The sequence below is a fragment of the Sturnus vulgaris genome, chromosome 24, assembly GCF_052056855.1.
Source record: "Sturnus vulgaris isolate bStuVul1 chromosome 24, bStuVul1.hap1, whole genome shotgun sequence".
Lineage (NCBI taxonomy): Eukaryota > Metazoa > Chordata > Aves > Passeriformes > Sturnidae > Sturnus > Sturnus vulgaris.
Window position 1 is genome coordinate 1,630,640 of NC_142266.1, and position 16,011 is coordinate 1,646,650.

A 16,011-nucleotide genomic window follows, 5' to 3' on the forward strand; every position below is an offset into this window, starting at 1 on the left:
CCCAAACCCTACATCCAGCCAAGGGTCCTCCCAGGAACCCCAAACCCCAGAGCCAGCCAAGGACCTTCCCAGGAACCCCAAACCCCACAGCCAGCCAAGGACCTTCCCAGGAACCCCAAACCCCAGAGACAGCCAAGGACCTTCCCAGGAATCCCAGGAACCCCCCAAGCATCCAGGGGCCCTTCCCAGGGGCCCCCCAGTTACTCACACCCCGAGCCCGAGCCGGAGTAGACATCGTCCAGCTCATCTTCTCCAAAGGGATCGTCGTCCCCGGAGCCCTCCAGGTCCACGGGCCTCTCGTAGTTCTCATTGCGCCAGCGCTGAGCCTGTGACCGGACAGGGAGGGACAAGTGAGCGGCTCCAGCCCCACACCGGTGAGAGCCCAGCCATGGGAAAAGCCAGACCACGGCAGCAGCACAGAAACCTCCAGCTGAACCACCCAGAATCGCGGTGTTTTCCCCCAGAACAACTCAGAGTGAGCTCACATCCACTCCAACACTTCCCACGGACAAAAAGCTTTTTTTTTTTTTTTTTTTTTTTTTTTTGGTGGGAAAACCCAACAATTCCTTTTGGAAGCTGTAAGAAAAATGCTCGCTTTGCTTCTCCAGCTGGCTGCTGTTCAGCCTCGATGATTTCCCTGTGAGTCCTGGCTCCGGTGTGACAGCAACACCTCATCAGCTGCCACAGCTTGGGAAGCCTCGAGAGGAAACAACACCAGACTTCAAATATTCCCCTTCTTCCCCGAGCTGCGAAAACGCGGGGAGCCCTCGCTAGCAGCGCTCTTAAACATCTTGTTTTGCAGATCAAAGTGTCTCCTGTTGGCGTTGCAAGGAAATGCTTTGACACCTCATTACAAGGCAAACAAGGCAGCTTTGATCTGCGAGATCGCATCAGATGTTTCAAGATGTAACGAGCCAGGTTCCAGCTTCAGTTTCAAATCAAGGCCTTGAAGGGTCCCTGTCGCCTCTCAGAGCATTTTACCGCCCGAAAACTGCTCGGGGTTTCTTTGTTTTCGCTGCAGCTTGGAGCAGGAAGGAGTTTTGAACAGTCAGACGGAGAAATTTGGGACCTGACTCGCGTTTTGTCCCTACATCCCTTCTCCCATCAGGAGAGAGAATCCATTAGCTCCGGAAGGGCAGGGGGAGTTGAGATTTTAAGTGTCTGAGCTGTGTCTGGCTGGATATGTTCCAGCTCTTCCCAGCAGCCACTGGATGTGTCCAACACCCCTCGTGCTTCCCAAATCTCTGGGAATATTTGGCCTTTGCCCCCCAGCTGATGCTCCATCCTGGACTCCCAGCACCCGCTCACCAGCAGCTCACTGGAATTTGTGATCCAGCAGAATAAATCTGCAGGGCTTTGGGAGTTGCACAGCCCAAAACTATGAGACGGGTCACCAAAACTGATGGGAAGGCAAGGCAAAATGCCCAGGATTGAGGGGATGCAGGAAGAAACACTGGGAATCACTCTCCTTTTGATGTTTTCACACCCAAAGTATCGAGGCTCCCCAAGAAAAGGAGAGCCCGGCACTCTGCAGCCCATCCACATTCCCAAGGGTGGGATTCTCCCTGTGTGACCTGCACAGCCTCTCCCTGATGGCAGCCACATGGCCTCGCTGCCTTTGTTCCTCCTGAAATTGGAACCAGATGAGGCCGTTCCAGACTCCTGGCTCCGGGCTTGGAGCAGGAAATGGGAACAAAGAGTCAGCTTGGCACAGCAGCCCCCATCCATCCAACACCCATCTGTGCATCCATAATCCATCCATAATCCTTCCTTCCTTCCTTCCTTCTTTCCTTCCCTCCTTCCTTCCTTCCTTCCTTCCTGGAATCCTTCCTTCCTTCCTTCCTTCCTTCCTTCCTTCCTTCCTTCCTTCCTTCCTTCCTTCCTTCCTTCCTTCCTTCCTTCCTTCCTTCCTTCCTTCCTTCCTTCCTGGAATCCTTCCTGGAATCCTTCCTGGAATCCTTCCTGGAATCCTTCCTGGAATCCTTCCTGGAATCCTTCCTGGAATCCTTCCTTCCTCATCCATCCATCCATCCATCCATCCATCCATCCATCCATCCATCCATCCATCCATCCATCCATCCATCCACCTAACCCTAAACCTGAACAACCCCACAGCTGGGACCAACACAAACCCCACAGCAACCCCACAGGCAGGACCAGACCTGGGGGGCCCCACCTGCAGCACAGCCCCAGCCAAGCTCCACAAAGACTTGGGAACAATCTCCAGGAGTTCCTGGTGCACAGGGGCGAATTTGGGACGTGGCTGTTCCCAAAGAAGCCCCCTCATCACTCCATTCCCAAGGCACTGATGTAACCCCCTCCCAACTGCAGCCCCGATGGTTTGAGGTCAGGCTCGTGCCATAAATCCCGGGAGCAGTCGGGGTTTATTTGGATTTAGTGCTGCTTGGATCGTTAATGCTCCGTGTGCCCCTGGCCTTGCATGGCCCTCCCTCCCCAGGAATGAGGGGCTGCTCCCTCCAGGAATGAGGGGCTGCTCCCCTGGGAATGAGGGGCTGCTCCCCCGGGAATGAGGGGCTGCTCCCTCCAGGAATGAGGGGCTGCTCCCCTGGCCTGGCTGGGACAGGGGGGAAGGCAGAGTTTGCCAGCTCGAGAAACCACAAATCACTCAGGACAGCTGCTCCCACCTCCCGACCTGGGGCTGCCTCCCCATCCATCACAGCCCCCATTCCCAATCCATCCCAGCCCGAGTTCCAAATCCATCACAGCCCTCATTCCCAATCCATCCCAGCCCCTATTCCCAATCCATCACAGACCCCAAGCCAAGCCACAGCTGCCTGGATTTGTCCCAAAAGAGAATCTTCATCCCAACTTTATCCCTGCCCCAGCAGCTCTGTGTGGTCAAACGATGGCTGGAGGGACCCTTGGATGTGCTGGAGCCATCCCTGCAGCCCCCAGTGCCCCTGGCTGGGGCAGGGACTGTCCCCACCCCGCTGCAGGAGGGATGGGGCTGCTGCTCCAGTGAGAAAATCTTTTCCAAGGCATGGATTCCATGCCTGCTGAGGGCTGGGGTGTCACACCAGCCACGTCCCCATCTGGATCTGTCCCCTCCCGTGGTGGGATGAGGGACAGGCTCGCAGCATTCCAGGTGCTCCGAGCAGCCCTCTCCAGGTGCTCCATCCAAATCTGGGCCAGGCAGAGAATTCCTCGGGGCAGGGAGGAAATCCCAGTGTGCTGCTGGTCCCCACTCTGTTCTGTCACCCCCGCCCTGGTGGCACCAGGGTGCCATTTATTAGCCAGCTCCAGCCAAGGGCCAGCAGCTCCCATCCCTGCAATTCCAAGCGCCCAGCTGATGGCTCTTGGCAGGGGTTCCTCACCCAGCCCAGCACTGCTTCATTAGGGAAATTAAAACCAGAGCACGGCGGGGGCAGCGGGATGAGGCTGGGCTGGGGCCGCGTCACTTCTGGATAAGGAGTGGGAAGGTTTCAGTGTGCCCAGGGAGGTGCTGGCTGTGCCCAGGACTGTCCTGCAGCCTGGGAACTGCTCCTGTCACTGCCCTGTGTCCCATGAGCCATCACTGGGAGCAGCCCAGGTCAGGATCCAGCCCTGGCATCACCCAGACCCCAAACAACGGCCCCGTTCCCACTCCCCCAGGGTGCCCAAAGGTCACGGCTCTGCTGCTATAAAAACAAGCCCTGATGAAGAGCAGGCTCCAGGGCAGGGCCAGAAAGTCACGTTCCACTGAACGCTCCCTCACTGCGCTCTAGATGACCCCCAGTAAGCGCCAGACACAAAGGGTTTGGAGCTCAGCACTGACATGGCCCCTACACCGAGCTGGGATAACAAACACATCCCACCCCATCCCAAAGGATCCTTTACCACCTGAAAAGGGGGATTGGCAGGTGATGATTCCCAGCCGGACACTCCCTGCCCCCTCCCCTGCCTCCAGCTTGGCTGGGCTGGCAGGGAACGGCAGCCAAGGGGCCCCAGCAGCACAAATCCCTCCCAAACCCCACACTGCAAAGCCAGGGAGGGCTGGGACCCCTTGGCCTGACAGGGGGATCAGGGAGGCCTCAGTCCCTCTCCATGGGCCGTGTCACCCGCCCAGCATGGCCAGTGTCACCCCCTCCCTCCTCTCCCCTTGTCAGCGTGGGTGGCACCATTTTACAGGTGAAAAACATAAATCTGGGGTACAGGGTCTCACCCAGCCCCCCCCAGGAGCAGATCTCCAGGAGATTTGGGGGCTTAAAAACTGCAGAGCACAGAAAGGACCCTCCTGTCACCTTCATGGTACAAAGATGGTTCTGCAGAACCCTCTGCATCTCTGACATATCCTGGAGGCCAGGGAGCGCCTGGTTTGGAGCTTCCTACATTCCCTGTACACCCCTCCTTCCCCAGGCAGGGAAGATCAGAGCATTTTATTATTTAAGGCATTTCCACTCCATGGAAGGGCTTTTGCAGAGACAGAGGATTTGGGGTTTGAAAAGATGTGGAAACCAAGGCACAGAAGGGACCCTCCTGTCACCTTCGTGTGAGGCACAAGATGTTCCTACAGACCCTTCTTCATCTCTGAACACATCCTGGGGGACAGGGACTGCCTGGTCTGGAGCTTCCTAAATTCCCCAGGCAGGGTGTTTTATTATTTGGGGCATTTCCACTCCATGGAATGTAAAACTCCCTAAATCTGCCCCAAAATAAAACCCAAAAGGCGCTGCCGTGGTAAAAGCTCTCAGTGCTGAGTGTGTCGCCTTGGGGAGGAGGGAAACCTGGGCAATCAAATTAATCCATCCTCAAGCACCGGGAGAGGCCGGGGAACCTCCCTGGGATGCTCTCAGGCCCTGCTGCGCCGGTCGCCATCGCCACGGCAACGGTCGCCATGGCAACGCCTCCTCCATGGCGACGCATCCCGCTGGAGCCATGGGTGGTGTCCTCCAGCTCAAACCAGGGCTGGAGGCTCCTTCCCGAGTGGGGGCAGTGAAATGGGGTCATGGGCTGGGATAAGGTGGGGACGGGGAGAGGAGGCACCTCCAGCCCCTGGGGGAGCTCTCCAGGCAGAGCGAGAATCCTGATTTAATTCCACGCATCCATCCATGGATTTTGAGGAAGGTGGGAGCAGCACCCCCAACTCCAGCAATCCTGACTGGGAGGGATCTGCTCCGGGTGGGAGGGGACAGGGACACCCCAGCCCGTGGGTGTTCCCAGCCCTCCTGGCTGCGGGCAGAACCTCAGGAGTTTTTTCCTTGAAGGAATCAGAAAGGAAATCAAGATCTGGCTCTGGAATGTGGAGGTTCCTGAGGGGCTGGGAGCCAGGTTTGGGTTGTGCCTGGAGCTCTGGCTGAGGGGACAAATCCAGGTGGACAAGTCGGAATTCCAAGGAGCCCAGTCCAGCTCCAGCCAGGCATCCTGAGGAGCCCTCCCAGCCCACAGCCCCTGGCACCACAAGGGCTTGGAGGTGAGGAGGTTCCTGCTGACAGAAAACCTGGGATGGAGAGCCGGGGACGAAGGTGATTTTATTCCATGATAGGAATATCTGTGTCCATCCAGCAGCCTCTGGAATATCTGGGATGTTGGTTGGGGCCAAGGCAGGGAAAGGGGAGCATCAGCAGGGACACAGGGAAGCAGCCGGCTCCACATCCCAATGGAGAAAGAGGGAAAAGGAGATGGAATCAGGGTGAAAGCACCTGGAGGGTGGGACAGGGTCGTGCAGGTAACACAAAGATCCACTTCCCATCCCACAAATCCCATCCCACAAATCCCATCCCACAAATTCCATCCCACAAATCCCACCCCTTCATGCCATTCCCAAGTTCTCATCTCTGCATCCCATTCCTGCCCATCCTGCTTCCAAACTGAACAGCAAAACCAAAAAGCCAAAATCACCACATTGTTTGGATTCCAGCCCTAGAGAAGCTCTGGGGAATCCAAACCCAGAGAAAGTCTGGGAAGCCCCAGTCCAATTCCAGCAGATCTGGGGGCACCGGGACAGGACGAGGTGGGAGGAGAGTGGCCCTGCCAGGATGGAGCCAATGGATGAGCAGCATCCCAGGCTGTTCCTCCCAGGGAAATGGTGGATCTGGGCACGTTGGAAAGCTTGGAATGACACAGCCAGGGCCAGGAATCCGTCAGGAGCTGAAAGATTATTTCTCCAGGAAAATACTTCTACACGGAGAATATATCACAGGAGAAATGTTGATTCTTTGAATATTTTCCACGGGACATTTTTAATTAATCACCCCTCAAAAGTCCTTTTCTGGTGTTTTACACCGAAAACCTCAATAACTCATCCCAGCAAGTGATTTAGGGATACTATAAACAGCTGGAATAATACGAGCTCGCACAAAAGCTGGAATGAAAACATCCTTTCTGAAGTTTAAAAGACTCCACGATTCTTTTCCCACTCTAAAACATCGCTGAATTTCCACTCCCCAATCCAAGGCTGGGAGTTAAAAATAAATCTGCTGGAAAGCTGCTCCGGGCAGGAATCTGGGAAAAGACCACCATGGGATCGAGGACCACCAGAGCTGCTCGGGATGGAGATTCCCAAGGCCGAGCCCAGGAGGATGGGCTGGAATTTGGGATGCAGGGGGTGGGGAAAGGGCTGTGGATGTTCATCCCAGTGGAGATCCCACTCCCAAAATGTGACATGAGCTCAGCCAGCACCAGCCTCTTGTTTTGTGTCCTTTCATTGTTCCTCGGATTAATTAAGCCCCCAGTTAAGAGCTGCCCAAAGCCCAGTGCGTTTGGATTTAATTGGCCACTCATTTTCTGCAAGGAAAATAATCATTAATGTTGATGGAGGAGCTGCAATTATTCCAGATTTGTAGGGATTCTCCACTGCCAGTGAGAGGAGCCAGGCACATCCCAAAAATGGACATGGATGCTCCCGAGTTTCATCATCCCTCAGGGAATGCAATGAAACTCCAGGTCCAGGTACTCTGGATCACACTCAGCTCTTCAAACTCCACCTCTTCCTCCCCCTCCCTGGGATTGCCCACCTCCACTGACATTTTTTATCCCAATTCTTCCATGGATCAGTTCCAGATCCCACCCCACTCCACAATAAATATCCCAGAGCCAGAACTGGCAGGAAAAAATCAGGAATTTCCCGATGTAAATCATATCCAACCCCTCATCTCCAGCATGCTCCACTCTTCACCGCCAGGAAAAGGCAGGAGAAAAAAACCCAAACCCACAAACAAAATCCGCCCCCCACCCCTCCTGCTGCCAGCAAAACACGGGATGAGGAGGCACAACCAGTGCCAGGGAGCGTGGCTGGGCTGGGATCAGGGAACTGAGGCGATGTCTGGGGGTCCCCCAAGCCCTGAGCAGCCCAGGGATGTGTTTGGCTCCAAAAGTGTCCCCTGATGCCAGGGCCGTGGGTTTGGGGGAGCCCTGGCTGGAATGAGGCTGGTGGTGGATGTGGGGAGGGGCAGGGGGACCCCCCCAATCCTGAGGGGCTGGAGGAGGAACAGCCAAGGCAGAGGGGGCTCTGCAGATCCCCCAAACACCGCAGATTTGTGGTGTCCTCCACAGGGAGAGCGTCCCACTGATCCATGGGGGCAGTGGATGGGATGGGGCAAATCCAGCTGGATCTCAGTGAGGGATGGGCAGAGTTTGGGGCACCTGCACCCCCAACTCTGCCCCTGCTCTACCTCAGCAGCACACCCCAAACCTCCAGCATCCTCCATCCTCCTCCTGAGAGCATCCCATAATCCGTGGGAGATAGGGATGGGCAATTCCAGCTGGATCACAGGCAGGGATGGGCACAGCTTGGGCACCCCCAGCTCTGCCCCCCTCCAGCTGCAGCCTCTGCCTGGCCAGCACACCCCAAACCTCCGGGGAGCTCCATCCTCCCATGGAGAGCACCCCACTCACCCCGGGGACAATGGAGACAGGGATGGGGCAAATCCAGCTGGATCCTGGGCCAGGATGGGCAGAGTTTGGGATGGGGCCCAGCTCTACCAGGCCAGACCTGTCCTTTCCCACCCTGAGAGTTCCCAGCTCCAGCTTTATGAATTCCCATGGGATCGCTCATTGCCATGCTGACGCAGGCATTCCCACAAAATCCAGCCCTGCCCTCATGCTGCCCACAGCCCCCAGGGCACCATCCATGGGCACTCCTGGAGCCTCCCACCCCTTCAGCTATTCCTGTACCTGTTCCATCCATTCCTGTTCCAGTTCCATCCACATCCATTCCTGTCCCAGTTCCATCCATTCCTGTCCCAGTTCCATCCATTCCTGTCCCAGCTCCATCCATTCCTGTTCCAGTTCCATCCACATCCATTCCTGCCCCTTCTCCATCCATTCCTGTCCCAGCTCCATCCATTCCTGTCCCTTCTCCATCCATTCCTGTCCCAGCTCCATCCGTCCCTGTCCCTTCTCCATCCATTCCTGTCCCAGCTCCATCCATTCCTGTCCCTTCTCCATCCATTCCTGTCCCAGCTCCATCCGTCCCTGTCCCTGCTCCATCCATTCCTGTCCCAGTTCCATCCATTCCTGTCCCTGTTCCATCCATTCCTGTCCCAGTTCCATCCATTCCTGTCCCTTCTCCATCCATTCCTGTCCCAGTTCCATCCATTCCTGTCCCTTCTCCATCCATTCCTTCCTTCCCAGCTCTCCGAGCCTCCATCCCATCTGGAATTCCCCCCCTCCTCATTACGGAATTGTTTTAATTTGCTCTGCTCCATAATCCTATTGCAGCTTAACTGCAAAACCGTCCTGGGCTTTTCTCACCTCCCAGGGCTCATTCCAGAGCTCCCTCAGCTTCCGTGGCTGCTCTTCCCAAAGAGCTCCCAAATGGGAATTTTTAAATGCAAATCCATTTATTTCCTGCCCTTCCCGAGTGCCTGGCACAGGGGTGGGCACTGCCTGTTAAATCGCAGGGCTCCAGGCTGGTATTTTGGGATTCCCACATTCCCTGTTTTCCTCCCAACTCCTGCAGGAGCACTCACCCCCCCGCCATGCCGAGAGAATCCTCTCCTGTGCCCCCAGCCAGGCCATGGGGAGGGAGTTTATTAAAAAAAAGTGGGTTTTGATGGTTTTTATTAATTGAATTAATTTTTTAATTCATGTGCCCAGGGGGAAAAAGAAATCCCCGCGTGCCTCAGTTTCCCTGTCTGCAAAAGAGCTGCAAATAATCCGGGAACAGGGAGAGGCTCCTCTCCTATTCCAGGGGTGCTGGGGACACTTTTCCATAGGGACATCCACATCTCAACCACATTTCCCTCTTTTCCCTTTCCCCCAGATATTCCCGGGGTCAGATACGCACCTGCTTCCTTTTTAAAATTATTTTAGATTGTTTTTTTTTTCAATTCTCCCTTTATTTTTTATGTTTATTTTTCAGTTTTCAACTCCTCAATTCCAGGCTCCAGAACCTCTTGGCTCTTCCCAGCAAAGAGACAGAGAAAAAAAAGTTCATTCCCAACCCTCCTGAGCGGGAAGAAAACCCCAGAAATTTGCACCTGAAAGCCTCAAAACCAGAAATAAAAACCACCAAAAATTCCAGGGCTTTTCAGCCACACCTGAGGAGCTCCATGGGAAGTTTTGCACCCAGAAAAATTAAAAAAAAAAAAAAAATTCCATCAAAAGGAACCTGAGGAGAAGGAGCTGTGGGGAAGAACTTGCTGGGGAGCAGCCTCCTCTCTCCTAATTAATCCCAAAATTATCCCTGAGAGGATTTTTCTGGGGATCTGAATGAATTCTTCCCATTTCCAGCACATTTCCATGCACTCCCATGCCCATTGCCCAGCACACGAAGGTGAAAATCAACATTTTATCCTCCTGAGGGTTTTCCTCCCTCCCTGAGACTCAGCTGAACCCTCGGGATGGATCCCTGGGATTCCATGCCCCAAATCCAGCAGCACGAGCGGGATCCGGGCGGGTTTGGTGACAGCTGGAGCTCCTGGAGCACCCAAATCTCCAGCAGATGGTTGTGCTGATTCCAGAGCCCGGGTCAGGCCAGGGCAGCTCCCAGCGCCTCCGAGGGACAGGAGATGTCCCCTCTGCCAGCCTGGCACCGGGGAGGAGCTTTTCCCCCTTTTCCAACACTTCCTGCCCGTTTTCTGTCACTTTTTACCCCATTTTTCACCACTTTTTGCCCCTTTTCCATCACCGTTTTCCTCATGTTTACACCATTCTTTGCCTCTTCTCCACCGTTTTTCCCATTTTCCACCACTTTTTGCCCTTTTCCACCATTTTCCCCCTCCTTTTCCACCACTTTTCCCCACATTTCCACCACTTTTTACCCATTTCCCATCACTATTTTCTTTGTTTCCACCATTTTTCATTTTTTCTTCTTCTCTGCCATTTTCCCAACATTTGCACCACTTTTTTCCCCATTTCCCACCACTTTTTGCCCCTTTTCCACCATTCCTCCCTCCTTTTCTGTCACTTTTTGCCCCTTTCACCACTCTTCCCCACATTTGCACCATTTTTTGCCCTTTTTCCAACATTTTCCCCATTTCCCACCATTTTTTCCTATTTCCCACCACTTTTCCCCCATTTTTCACCATTTTTTCCCATTTTCCACCACTTTTTGCCCCTTTTCCACCATTTCTCCCTCATTTTCCATCACTTTTTGCCCCTTTCCACCATTTTACCCCACATTTCCACCACTTTTTGCCCCTTTTCCTTCACAATTTTCCTCATCTTTACACCACTCTTTGCCTCTTCTCCACAGTTTTTCCCATTTCCCATTTTTTTGCCCCTTTCCACCACTTTTGACTCCTTTTCAATCACCATTTTTCTCGCATTTCCACCAATTTTTGCCCATTTCCCACCACTTTTTTCCCTTTTCCACCATTTCCCCCCTCCTTTTCCACCACTTTTCCCCACATTTCCACCACTTTTTACCCATTTCCCATCACCATTTTTCTCGTGTTTCCACCATTTTTTGCTTCTTCTCCACCATTTTCCCAACATTTTGACCACTTTTTTTTTCCCATTTCCCACCACTTTTTGCCCTTTTCCACCACCCCCCCCTTTTCTGCCACTTTTTGCCCCTTTTCCCCACATTTACACCATTTTTTGCCCTTTTCCCATCATTTTCCCCATTTCCCACCATTTTTTTCCTATTTCTCACCACTTTTCCCCCATTTTCCACCATTTCATGACCGTTTTCCATCACCATTTTTCCCATTTCCCACCAATTTTTTCCCTTTTCCACCATTTCCCCCTCCTCTTCCACCACTTTTTGTCAATTTTTCACCACTTCTCCCCACATTTCCACCACTTTTTACCCATTTCCCATCACCATTTTGCTCGTTTCCACCATTTTTTGCCTCTTCTCCACCATTTTCCCAACATTTCCACCAATTTTTTCCATTTCTCACCACTTTTTGCCCCTTTTCCATCACCATTTTCCCAATTTTCCATTTTCCCCATTTCCCACCATTTTTTGCCCCTTTTCCATCAAAATTTTCCCAATTTTCCACCACTTTTTGCCCCTTTTCCATCACCATTTTCCCAATTTTCCAACATTTTCCCCATTTCCCACCACTTTTTGCCCTTTTCCACCCCCCCTTCTGCCACTTTTTTGCCCCTTTTCCCCACATTTCCACCACTTTTTGCCCCTTTTCCTTCACAGTTTTCCTCATCTTTACACCACTCTTTGCCTCTTCTCCACAGTTTTTCCCATTTCCCATTTTTTTGCCCCTTTCCACCACTTTTGACTCCTTTTCAATCACCATTTTTCTCGCATTTCCACCAATTTTTGCCCATTTCCCAACACTTTTTTCCCTTTTCCACCATTTCCCCCCTCCTTTTCCACCACTTTTCCCCACATTTCCACCACTTTTTACCCGTTTCCATCACCATTTTGCTCGTGTTTCCACCATTTTTTGCCTCTTCTCCACCATTTCCCCAACATTTTCACCACTTTTTTTTCCCCATTTCCCACCACTTTTTGCCCTTTTCCACCATCCCCCCTCCTTTTCTGCCACTTTTTGCCTTTTCCCCACATTTACACCATTTTTTGCCCTTTTCCCATCATTTTCCCCATTTCCCACCATTTTTTTCCTATTTCCCACCACTTTTCCCCCATTTTCCACCATTTCATGACCGTTTTCCATCACCATTTTTCCCATTTCCCACCAATTTTTTCCCTTTTCCACCATTTCCCCCTCCTCTTCCACCACTTTTTGTCAATTTTTCACCACTTCTCCCCACATTTCCACCACTTTTTACCCATTTCCCATCACCATTTTGCTCGTTTCCACCATTTTTTGCCTCTTCTCCACCATTTTCCCAACATTTCCACCAATTTTTTCCATTTCTCACCACTTTTTGCCCCTTTTCCATCACCATTTTCCCAGTTTTCCATTTTCCCCATTTCCCACCATTTTTTGCCCCTTTTCCATCAAAATTTTCCCAATTTTCCACCACTTTTTGCCCCTTTTCCATCACCATTTGCCCAATTTTCCAACATTTTCCCCATTTCCCACCACTTTTTGCCCTTTTCCACCCCCCCTTTCTGCCACTTTTTTGCCCCTTTTCCCCAGATTTACACCATTTTTTGCCCTTTTCCCATCATTTTCCCCATTTTTTTCCTATTTCCCAACACTTTCCCCCCATTTTCCACCATTTCATGACCGTTTTCCATCACCATTTCCCCATTTCCCACCATTTTTTGCTCTTTTCCACTATTTTCCCCATTTCCCACCATTTTTCCCATTTCCCCCACTTTTTGCCCTTTTCCGTCATCCCCCCTCCTTTCCCACCATTTTTTCCCCCGTTTTCCATCACTTTTCCCCAATTTTCCACCATTCCCGCCCCTCTTTCCACCATTTTTTCCCATTTTCCTCCACTTTGCCAACAGGATCCCGTTTTTTTTCCCTCCAGCAGCCGAGGACACACCAGTCCCCAGGAATTCCATGGAAAAATCCTTTCCCCAGGCTCAGTTTTCCCTCCCGTGGCAGCAGCAGGAGGAGGGGCAGGGCAGGTTGGGTGTCTGGGACAGTGGTGCCCTTGTTCTCCCCGAAACCCAACCCCGCTCCCTCCCTGCCTGCAATTCCCTCTTTCTCCGTGTTCCAGCAGCACAAAATTCCTTTAATCCACATTTTCCAGCTCTAAAATCCACCCTCCAAAGGTGCTCAGCGCCTGCTCGGCGTTTCCCACTCTCCCCCGCGCTCAAATTAATGGAAAAAAATGAAATTTTCCTCTTTCTGCTCAGCGCACAAAGAGCCCTAAACCCGGATTTATCTGCCTGGAGCTGGAATTGTTCAGCTGGAAATGGAATCAACCCTCCTTGAGTGGCCCCACCTCGCCTTCAGCACAAAAAACTGGGGGTAAATGCGAATAAAAATGGAATTTAAAAGCAAACAAGGCAAAAACAAGAAACAAAAAACACACACAAAAAACAAAACAAAACAAAAAACCAAAAAACCTCTCATAAAACAAACAAAAATCCCCACAAAAAAAAAAAAAAACAGAAAAAAACATCCAAAAGCCCCACAAGAAACACAAGAAGTTCCCATAAAACAAACTAAAAGAAAACTACCAAAAAAAATCCCCAAAAGCAAAATCAACAAAAACAACCCAAAAATGAAAAAAAAACACAAAAAAAACCCTTAAAAATCAACAAAATACCACTAAAAACCCTCAAAAACCAGCCACATTTCCAGGCATACTTTTCCATCATTTTTCCTTTTTTGCCTTAAATTTAATTCAGTAGAAATAAGAATCTCTTGTCCATTTTCCACTTTTTCCCCTTTTCCACCATTTCCCTCCTCCTCTTCTATCTATTTTTCCCCATTTCCGCTACTTTTTCCCCTTTTCCATCACTTTTTTCCCTTTTCCACCACCTTTTCCCATTTCCCAGCATTTCTACCCATTTTCTACCACTTTTTCCCCTTTTTCCCACTATTTCCCCCCATTTCCCACATTTTTCCACCTTTTCCACCATTTTTGCCTCCTTTCCACCATTTTTCCCATTTTCCGCCACTTTTTCTGTTTTCCACCATTTTCCCCCTTTTTCCACCAATTTTTCCACCATTTTCCCCCGTTTTCCACCATTTTTCCCCTTTTCCACCACTTTTTTCCCCTTTTCCTCCACTTTCCCCCCTCTTTCCCACCATTTTTTGCCTCCTTTCCACTTTTTTCCCTCATTTTCCACCACTTTTCCCCTTTGTTCCCACCATTTTTTTGCCACTGCGAGCCCATTTTGGTTTTTGTGTTATTTCTGGGGTTTTGTGTTATTTATTTCTGTTTCTTTGTGCTATTTCTGGGGGGTTTTTGTGTTATTTATTTCTGGGGTTTTGTGTTATTTCTGGTTTTTTGTGTTATTTATTTCTGGTTTTTTGTGCTATTTCTGGTTTTTTTTGTGTTATTTATTTCTGATTTTTTGTGCTATTTCTGATTTTTTGTGCAATTTCTGGGTTTTTTGTGTTATTTCTGGGGTTTTTGTGTTATTTATTTCTGGGGTTTTGTGCTATTTCTGGGGTTTTTTGTGCTATTTCTGTTTTTTTGTGCTATTTCTGATTTTTTGTGTTATTTCTGGGTTTTTTTGTGTTATTCATAGCGGGTTTTGTGTTATTTATGTTTTTCTATTTTTTTTTTTAATTATTTTTTATTTATATATTTTATTATTTTTATTATTTTTCTCAGCCCCAGGTCGTTCCCGAGGGATCCTGCCTGGCAGTTCTCAGGTTTCAGCTGAAAGGAAAAGTCTGGAATCAGCTCCGAGCCCTGACCTGAGCTCTGGTTTCCCATCCCAGACAATAAAAATCCCAGAATAAAAATTCCCAATCCCAGACCTGGGGGAAGGACAATCCCAGTCCATGACCCCGCTGCTCCTGGGTGGGGAATGGGGGATTTGGAGGATTTGGGATGAGGTTGGAAGCGTTTCCAGGTTTGTTTTATTTTGTTGGTGTCATGGGGGGTGGGATGGTGACGGTGCTGGAAGGATTTGGTCAAATATTTATGGAGCTCTCTGAGTTTACGGCTACCAGGGGTTAAAAGAAACCAAAAAAAACCCCAAAAAATAATCTGAAAAACAAAAAAAACAACGACAAAACCCCAAACAAACAAACACAACCACCCCCAAAAAATAATAGAAACAAATCCCCAAAACAGAAATAGAAACAAAAAAATTCCAAAATAGAAACAGAAAAAGAAAAAAACAAAAACCCCAAACAAATCAAAAAATAAAAACCAAACAAAAAACCCGAAAAACAAACAAATGAAAAAACCGAAAACCAACAAAAAACCCACAAAAAACAAAATAAAATCACAACCCTCCAAAAAGCACAAAAAAACCACAAAAAACCCACAGAACAAACAAAAAGGCCCCACAAAATGAAACAACAAAAAGGGTCAAGAAAAAAAAAAAACTAACCCCAAAACACCTCAAACCCCACAAAAAAAGCTAAACAAAACCACACCAAAAAAAAAAAACCACCAAAACAAAACAAAATGAAATAAAATAAAATAAAAAAAAAAAAACAGCTGCTGAAGCTGTCCCAGGGCTGCTCCCACCCCTCCTTCCCAAGGACAATTCCAGGGCTATTCCATGGACACAGCGGGATGGGGGCGTTCCCACACCTGGCAGGGGGAGGAAAACCAGGAAACGCCTCCAGGTGTGAACCCCAGAGCTTTGGGGATCCACCCCAGGGATCCATCCCAGGAATCTACTGAATCCATTACAGGGATCCATCCCAGGGTTACATCCCAGGGTTCCATCCTACAAATCCATCAGATCCATCCCAGGGATCCATCCCAGGGATCCATTGGATCCATCCCAGAGTTCCAGCACAGGGATCTATCACAGGGATCTATTGAATCCATTACAGGGATTCATCTCAGGGATCCATCGGATCTACCCCAGGGACTCATCCAGGGATCCATCAGATCCACCCCAGGGATCCATCCCAGGGATCCATCCCAGGGATCCATTGGATCCCTCCTTACCCCCAAGAGCCACCAGGGCCCTGAGGGCTCCTTCCCTTTCCCTGCACAGGGAATTCTGTCCCGGGCACAGCAGGAGCTCGGCTCAGCCAGGGCAGGGAATTCCCAGAGCCTGGATCCCTGGCAGTGTCCCACAGGGGCTGGGAGCAGCCT

General features: G+C 50.5%; 1 protein-coding gene across 1 annotated transcript in view; it reads right to left on the reverse strand.

The window, feature by feature from the left end:
• SDC3 (syndecan 3) overlaps window positions 1–16,011 on the reverse strand; it is a 50,349-nt gene that overhangs the window by 10,589 nt on the left and 23,749 nt on the right. The window contains exon 2 of the mRNA XM_014887585.2: window positions 209–326. Coding sequence (XP_014743071.2) covers window positions 209–326 — 118 coding nt within the window. The remainder of the gene's footprint in view (window positions 1–208; window positions 327–16,011) is intronic.